General features: G+C 34.6%; 1 protein-coding gene across 1 annotated transcript; it reads right to left on the bottom strand.

Annotated features, from left to right (window-relative positions):
* Positions 1 to 7,697: 7,697 nt before the first annotated feature.
* On the bottom strand, positions 7,698 to 8,728 carry LOC119191125. Its single transcript, XM_037445013.1, has 2 exons — positions 8,458 to 8,728; positions 7,698 to 7,926 (listed from the first exon to the last, which is right to left on the bottom strand). Exons 1-2 carry the CDS (start codon positions 8,578 to 8,580, stop codon positions 7,717 to 7,719), a joined length of 333 nt encoding a protein of 110 aa, XP_037300910.1. The 5' UTR covers positions 8,581 to 8,728; the 3' UTR covers positions 7,698 to 7,716.
* Positions 8,729 to 9,474: the final 746 nt, after the last annotated feature.

The following is a 9,474-nucleotide window of genomic DNA, read 5'->3' on the forward strand; positions in this document are numbered from 1 at the left end:
GGAGATATCAACACCTGCATTCACAGATGTGGAAGAAAATATAGGAAGAGAGGGAATAATTTACGCAACAACTTTTTGATTCCAGTCGAAACTTTAGCTTATAAGAATCGGAAGACTATGGGACCATTAGACATTTGAGTACTAAGTCAGAAATTGCTAAAATCTTTCTCCGAACATTTTGTAGGTGAGAAAATACTCCTGTAGGTATGTTGTATATTGAGTGTGTGCTCAGAAATCCTAGATTTAATCCCGCTTGTTTGATGTAGATTTGTATAACGGAGGTTGAAGTCCTAGAGAATGGGGTCAAATATTTGGCAAATGGTAAATGAAAGTGAAGGTTTTCAGTAGGACCAACTTGGGTGTTAGAATCTGTTGACCATAGCTTAATGCTATTCTAAGGTACCTACGTAAATAATATTCCATTGTGGGTGTTTCGATTTTTAAACGTAAAATAAATAATCGATTGTTTTTCATTTTGTTCTGGTCCAAAGTAGTATTTTTTTGCCTCATCTTATAAAAATTAACATTAGTAAGTAACTTTGTCCACCTGTTATGTGCATTAAAAAAAACAAAATCAGCGCATTTATTATATTATAGTCAGATAATTTCCATTAATTACGAGTTCATTACAGTTTCGATTGGATGCATATTGTCGTAACACTAGTTGGTTTTCCTAAAATCTTTATGTACAGGGACTACACTATTTTAGACTTTTCTTGCCAATTAAGCCCAGTAAAAGCAAGCGCTACCATTGTTGATGTTCGGAGTTGGTATCAGGTGACATGGACTATAACTAATAAAGTGTCTAGATTTCTGCAAACGCTGCTTAAATGTAGCATCAATTCGAAGAAATCCACGGTCGGTTTAACAAGTAAGGAGATAAGATATTACGTAGTAACGTACGACAGCGCTGTTTTGACTGTTATAAATCTTACTTTTCCATAACATAGCCGATTAAAGAAAATTATAAAAAAAAAAATACTTTATCATCTGCTTTCATGCCGCAATAATTTGGAGTCGGCGCCTGATGCTTTGCAAGCATGAGTTTGATTGTTTCTGACGTGTTTAGTTCCAGCCAAATCGTGCTAAGAAAACCCACGCAAAGTAAAAAAAATAGTATAACCAATATTTCATTTTTGACGAGTAGATTATTCCTTTGGTATGTAGGAGTCAACACCGTGTCATGCTTGATTTTTTTACTTTTGATTCTGTGTGCAGATTTTAATAAACTATTTACCTTAAATGTTATATAAAATAAAGGTTAATATTTTTCAACTAAGATTTTAAGTCCAATAAGTGACTTAACGAACCGACAAATACTCAAACCGACAAACAAATAAATGATTTTAAAAAGTCCCATAAATTAATTAACATACAGACAAGATAATTCTACCAATTTAATTATCTATATTATAATGAATTATAAATTATAGATAAAATATTTGTGTTATTATATACTTAAAGCTGAAGAATTTGTTTGTTTATTTAAACGCGCTAATCTCGGGAATTATTTATTTATTTACACTTCATATACATAGAATTATATAGGTGGACTTAATGCCAAAGACATTTTCTACCAGTCTTTTTAGAATTATATTATCAGAATTATAGGTTCTAATTGAAAAAATATTTTAGTGTTGGAAAGCTCATTTATCGGGGAAGGCCTCTTTAGCCTGCACCCTATTGTGTATAACATCACGCTATGACCAATAGGAGCGGAGCATCAATAAAAATGTTGCAAAAACGGAGAGAATTGATTCCTCTTGAGAGGTTCCGTTGCATGCGCTCAGTAAACGGTTAAAGTTTCAATCCCGGGAGAATATATAGCGTGACGTTTATAACAGAAAACTTTGTCTCGGAAAAACTTTCTCATGCGAGCGGAGCCGCGGGCAAAAGCTAGTAATTAGTAAAGATAAATAGATATACTTAACGACAGAATCGTAAACATGAGACTTACCTAGTTAATTTATTATTCCGTTCAGGTTACATCATTCGTATGAATTTAGATCAATATTTTTATCTAATCACAACCGACGTTAATCTTGTGGCTGAATAACATTGTTTTTCTATTACAATGCCTATACAGGTACAGTGGAGGCATTATTAACCAAACTAATTGAGTGGTATTTGGATAATCGAAAATCCGAATAATTTTGCGTCCCAAGAAAAGCTATTTTTATTTATATATTTTCTATTTCATATCTACTTTTCATACCTCTTTCATACCCGGGTGGCCCCTTAAAAAGACTTTTATTTTTTTTTATTTTTAAAGCATCATACTTAAAGCTTTAATAGTACTTTTTCTTTCTAGCCGTGTTACCTAATTTAAAGTCGGGAATTTTTAAGTTGAAATATATATTTTAATGTTAGGACCTTTTAACTGCAAATAAGTTACTTAATAAATTATTGTTCATACATGTGCATTATTATTTTTAATCGTTTTTGCTCGCGGCTCTGACTGCGATAGTGACCATTCCCGGATAAAAAGTAGCCTATAGCTCTGAAGGATAATGTAGCTTGCTATTTAAAGAATTTCCAAAATTGGTTTAGTAGTTTTTGAGTTACGTGCAGTCATCTCTTCGCAGCTTACGGTTGGCAGTCCGGATAATCGTGAATCCCTGACCCCTGTAACAGGTTCGGATAATCAAGTCTCTTCTTTATTTTTACCCACTAGACGTGCTTAATTTCAGGGCCTTATGAATCCACATTAATAGTAAGAGCTCAAGACGACGCATGCAATGTTTTGTTATCGAAAATCTGGAAGGTGTTGCTAATTTTTATGGGCAGGCGTGGTGGCATCATGAGTCAAGCGCGCCCGTATACTCGTACATTAAAAAACACATTAAAAATAAAACTTGAATGACTTTACTGAGATTTAATTATATTATGTATATTTTACATACGATTCTCTAGCGTTATAAGTAATACCGCTTTGTCTATTTCGGTGCTCAAGCTACGGGTCCTATTATTCAGAATAGAACGTAACTATGTACTGTGTTACTTTAGCATTGGTTTTGAAAGCTGATGAGTTGCTATAGATAAAGGAATACGGGAAACAATAAAATTAAATAATGTGTATAAATTGTTAAATATGTTTGCGTCATTATAGCTACTTCCTAAGTATAACGCCTAGTTTATCCAATTTTATAGTTTCCAGTTTATATCGGCTGTGGACATGCGATAGGGCGCCAATCTTGTGATATTTTTACCTGTTATTTAGAGTCTCACTGTTGTATTTAGTCGCCCTATATTATTCTTTACGTATAGCGTTTTCCCAGAAAGATTTATAAGTCATTTCGCTCTAGATCTCTCATTTACCAAGATTTCTTCGAGTGGGTAGAACCGCAATGTCCATTTCTGTCGCTAAGCAGTAGTGGATGCCTTGTAAACAGGATATTGTAGTGAATATAATGACAAGCTATATGAGACTTAACATCTTATGTCTAAGCTTCTCAAGGCATGAGTGCAGTGCCATTCTAATTGAAATTTCTGTTTGATGTTATTGTTTATGGGCAGTCTTGTAATTTACAATTAGGCGAGTGGGTCACTGGGAACACTTCCTCAATCAATAGCTCACCAGCTGACGTGCAATGTGAGGCTCAATCATTACTGGTTGGTAGGAGAAGATATATTATAGTCTTCGATAGGGTTGCCTATAATTCTTGAGTGAAATGAATTTTTTAAAACAAGGATTAAAAAAATATAGTACACTTAAAAATATAAGTAGTATTCGATGGAATAAACAAAAAAATAACACAAATATATATTTGTTACTGATAAATTTCTATAAAAGGTTGGATTCACGCTGTCAAATGAAGTATTCGTTTATTAGATTGTAGTGTTAAAAATATACTTAGTATTTTAGCGTAGTATATTATATTTCTTCAACAGTATATAGTACGCAAACCCAGAATATAGTACAATACTTACTATATATTATAGTACGGTTGGCAACCCTAGTCTTGGCGTTATTATGAATGGTAATTATTGCACTCACCAAACAATCTTATTAACCGGCATACCGAATAAAACATATTGTTTCTATCGTAAAGCTTTTATTGGAAAATAATAACATTTGGTAACAGGAATGTAAGTACAATAATTTAGGATTGTAGACAATATTAACAAATTATGTTAACTGGGTATTGTATAATAAAATTCAATATAAAAGTTGTATTTTCCTTAACTACATTAAATATTTTTGGAAAAACAAATTGTAAGACGCGAGGAAAAGGTTACAGAACGTAACACAACAACTTTTGAAATTTTTGTTCGTTTTTTTTATGTTCGTTAGTATATCAGGTCAAAAAATTCATCGAATGTAAAATACAATAGAAGATTCAAAATATATCTTATTTCAACTAGCTGTGCACAGTTTCATAGATCTTAGTCAGCCTCTTATATCCCTCCCGACATACCTCTGCACTGATCATTCTGGAAATTGTATGTCTTTTATATAAAATTACTTTGTGAAATGACATAATTCTAACTACTAAGTATTTTAAATTTAACGATCATGATTTCGAACCACGTTCTTTTTGTATACGGCAAAGTGACCCCACCTAATGGTAAGGAGAGTGGGGTCCAATAGAATGTCGACTGACGAGAGATGATTACCCCTCGACAGTCGACACCATTATGCCGGCCTGTTGGACCCGGATATACACAGGCTGACACCGGAGTGCGACACTTACGTGGGCCACTATGGCGGGTTTTAACACCTTGCGTACGGTGGTCGCTATCCGGGCGGATATACAATACATCCTACCACTAGCAAAAATAGAGCACCATGTTCGTAGTTTTAAAAGATATAAAATACAATTTTATTTTAAATATATAAATAATTAACAATAAATTTTATTATAAATTACCTAGGTCTATCTTTGGACTATTTAACATACGTTGACTTAGTACACGACTAGTCGACATTACCTACATACACAAAAAGAACAAAATATATTAATGAAATCCTGTATCTCCGTCGTAAGGAATTTATCTAATTTACAATGTCTAAGCTAATCTTAAAATAAATAAATACTTGATTATGTATGTAATAATTGATGTATATATCGTTTACATTATAAACCTAATAGTATTAACCGTTTCTAGACTTAAGTAAAGGCATAATTAAAATCACTATTGAATATCTTTATAAGAGCATAATCCTAACCTTAAATATATTTGTAATAATGTCGGAGGAGGTTCATATCACATCTAAATTCTAATATAATGTATGAGTAGAATAATATAATTCACCCTAAACTTACCGCGTAAGTACATAACATTTGTAAACTAATTACTACAATTGAGATACAATACATGAAATAGCAGTGTGGCAGACACAATGTCTAAGAAATTTATATAGAGCGTACATTGAGAATATTTTCATACAAAAATTTTGCGCACATGCGATGGTTACTCAATCTACCTCGAAATAGTTTGCTATTTCACGCCAGATTGAGTAACCATGGTGTTTTGACACCAATGTAAAATAAATTATAAAATGCTTTGTCTATTCCACAGTAGATAGCATCGGTTTGTATTTTTTAAGACATCGATAATTTGCTTTCAATCATATTGAACAATGACCCGTATATATGTATTAAGTATTTATGTGACTAGGTATTTCTAAGATTTTCACAAGTAGACTTAGTAATATAATTAACGTCACTCACGTTTTGATAAAAGAAATATATATGAAACATGAATCTAATTTATCAAACTCAAAAGCTACAAATAAATTGAACAAAGTATATGTCGGGTGTAACATTCAATAGCTATTAAAACGAATAACTCATATTTTATGTCTATTCAATGCCTGTTGAAAGTTTTTTTAAAATTAAATTTATAACTTTTTTTCAATATTTTTATGTTATCGACAAAATCTCCGAGTTGGCGTTTCTCTTGCAAACCAAAATAAAGTAAGATGGAAATTCAGAAATTCGTTTTGTAAATATTAAATTAACATAAAGTTAATAAACAACGACAGTAGGTTTTGTTCTTGTTTCTATAGAGCGTAAGTGGTACTGACACGCTCCAGATAATTGTCTATAGAGTGAATGGATCGGCCAAGCAAACCGATTGTTCATGAACGAATATACTTATTAACAGAAATCTATAATGATACTACACATACTAGGAATGCAATCTCGTGAGATTTTAGACCTAACCCAGATCTCGCGACATCTCGTGCTTTTCGAGATCTCGCGAGATTGAGTATAAGTATTTTACGGAAAACGTATGCAAAAGCTATTAAGTCCATTTGCTGATTATTAACATATAAGACTAAAATAAAACATGTACTGTGGCATATAATAATATCAGCCCTGTATTATATAGGTACTTGCCCACTGCTGAGCACGGGCCTCCTCTACTACTGAGAGGGATTAGGGCTTAGTCCACCACGCTGGCCTAGTGCGGATTGGTAGACTTCACACACCTTCGAAATTCCTATAGAGAACTTCTCAGATGTGCAGGTTTCCTCACGATGTTTTCCTTCACCGTTAAAGCGAACGATAAATTCACAAAGAATACACACATGATTTTTAGAAAAGTCAGAGGTGTGTGCCCTTGGGATTTGAACCTGAGCGCATTCGTCTTGGCAGTCCGTTCCACACCCAACTAGGCTATCGCCGCTTATGTAATGTGGCATACTATAGGAGTATTTCGGAATAAAAACAGTATAACTATATAATTTACTAACGCATTATTATTTTCTTTCTTAAAATCAGTCAATCATTTCAGTCTTGTTAAATTATAATCACGTTCTTCAGGTAACCTTGTTAGCTCAGTCTTCCGCAGAGATAATTAGTTTTATGAATTAGTAATAATGGTTAATATATAAGTAATAGGAAATAATAAAATTAAAATTGAACTTCTCAAGTTCTTAAAAAATATAAAATATTTAAGTAAATGAAGTTATTAAAAGTATTTAAATAAGAATTGTTTTGGTAACTAATCAAATAAAGAGAAGGTTTAAATTTCTTAGTCAGATGAAACTTTTGCCATGCTGTGTTTTAAATCGAAAAGTTTTTTAAAAATGGCTTCACAAAAAACACAGCATATCAAGGGTTTCATCTGACAGCCTATAATATGTTGCTCCGCTTAATCTCGCAATCTCGCGAGATCTCGTAAAACAATTGCGAATCGGACTCGCGCACCGAGGGTTCCGTACAAACCTGTAGGTATATACGTAAAAGTTCAACGAGATTGCATTCCTAACACATACGTATACAAATTATGAAGGTATTTAAATCATACAAACAGAAGAGTCTTGTAGGTCCTTATTGTAGTATAAGAAAAAAAAATCGATGTCCTAAATTGATTAATTTCATAACAAATTGGTACTCAGAAATATGAAAGCTTTTCGGCAACAGATGGCACTTTTATAATGTAGGTAAATTTCTAGAATAATCTAAGACAAACGTTGTGACGTCTTGCCACAGGACGTTTCAAATATCACAGCGACTCATTACCAATTGGTAATAACTTTGGAGCACAAATTTGGCCCCTATGCCCGGTCTATAACTATACTGTTTAATTCCCCGAGGCAATTCTTGTGCATGCACGGGGCACGTTTGCCGCGACCCTAGGCACACAGTCCAGAGTGTATACCTCATGGCTGCTAAATACACATTGAGGCCTATAAGATCAGGCAGATCTCAAAAAAAAAACTATACGGTTTAATGGCTTTGGGTAGAAAATTCAGTCTTAAAGTTAGACTTTATAGTCGCTAGACGTCGTGGCGAGTCGGGGTAGTGCCACTAGAGCGAAGAAGGCAACGCCGAACGACGCGATGAACACATTCAAGATGGTGATCAGGAACACGCCCGCCACGGTCATGTTGTTGATAATGCCCGCTTTGTACGTGTCCTTTTTATTTACGTTGTAGAAGTTGTTCACCATGATGCCGACGCCTACAGTGACCTGTGAAATTAGATGTTATTTATTAATTTCTTCACCATGACAATTTATATTATATGAAGTCTGTCGATGTTTACATGAAAATGAAATGTTGCACGTCAGTAGATAAGTACAGGTACAAATATAACTTGAGGACGGTGGGACTGATTTAGTTTATGTGTTTTTTCTTGCTTGTTTGTTATAATCGGAATTTAATTTAAAGGCTTGAATAGAAATAAATAATATAAATCATCATAGTCTAAGAGTGGCGTGAATGGCTCGGTGGCGTAGCGGTATAACGATTAAGGTTACAACTGCAGTGCAGCTGTGGTCTCGCGTTTGATCCCGGATTGTGTAAAGTGATAGATTTTTCTTCTCAGTATCAACTCGGAGTCTGGAATTCGTGCTCGATATGTCCATAGGCTCACTCCCATCACTTCATGGGACCATACACACGGTGGAAATAGAGTGACAAGGGGGCACTTATTACCCGTCTGTCTACCCCATCGAGGACGCAACGCTTGAGTGAGTTTATAAGATTGTCGTAGAACTTACTTGCAGTATAATGCTAGCGGCGATTAGGGTCAAGTTGAAGTAGTAATACTGAGTGGTGTTCGAAGAACCTAGAAGGTTGCGTAGCTGATTCACGTTGGCGGAGAACAGCGCGAAGTCGGCCATGCGCTGAGCGTAGACCTCGTTGCGGTGGTATGTTGTCAATTTTGGCTGCACCTAAAATGTTAAATCAAATCCACATTCAGTTTCATGACGCAAATTATAATGACTATTTAATATTTCTTTTTTGTGTTTATTTGGAACAGGGCAATATACTTGCCCCTATAACAGCAATAGCGAACCAATAGCACGCGTGCCAGTGGTAGCACCTGCCAAGATATTGCGGGCGCGCGAGTAATATGCCAAACATTTTATATGTATCTTTTCGTGCTTCACTTCGCTTAACATACACATACCTAAAATACACATGAACGTTTTAGTTTCGTGTTGCAAGTTGCAGTACCTCTAATTTTTTAAAATTTCATTGAATATAGCGATAGACTCGCGGCCCGCTAAGTATAATGTCGGTCTGAGAAGGAATTACATGTCAAAAGAGTAGAATAATTCACCAAGTAGAGGCAATTTCTTCAGGTACCTCCTTTGTCATCACACCACTAACACGCGTTGGTCAGGTAGAGTTAAAATCATATCACATTGGCGAATTGCAAACGAATTTATAGCGAGGTGTGCTCGTCCAGAGTAAAGAGAACGATAGCAATACTTGACTACGGATGAAACAACTCTGTTTTACTAATGGATTAGGTGGTTTGCATGTGATCACCGCTTCCTACCCGCTAAAATGCACACCTATACAGGGTGGGCTTCTGAGACGAAACGCGAGAGCAGTAACAACTGCCAAAACTGTTGTAGCTATAAGAAAACTTACGAGATGAATGTGCATCTCTTTGAAGATATTAGAATCTGCATTCAAAGTTTGTCAAAAGAGAACAGTCTGTTCGAGAATGGGCAAATATTTTTTAACAATCTATCTGTTGACTTCTAAGAATCAAGTCACTATGA

This window comes from Manduca sexta, unplaced genomic scaffold (genome assembly GCF_014839805.1).
Source record: "Manduca sexta isolate Smith_Timp_Sample1 unplaced genomic scaffold, JHU_Msex_v1.0 HiC_scaffold_1065, whole genome shotgun sequence".
Lineage (NCBI taxonomy): Eukaryota > Metazoa > Arthropoda > Insecta > Lepidoptera > Sphingidae > Manduca > Manduca sexta.

Excerpts from the sequence above, each read along its gene's own strand:
- LOC119191125 (XM_037445013.1), bottom strand. The coding sequence starts at position 8,580 with ATGGCCGACTTCGCGCTGTTCTCCGCCAACGTGAATCAGCTACGCAAC. Across the intron at positions 7,927-8,457 it reads CCGCTAGCATTATACTGCAA|GTCACTGTAGGCGTCGGCAT; the intron begins GTAAGTTCTACG and ends CTAATTTCACAG.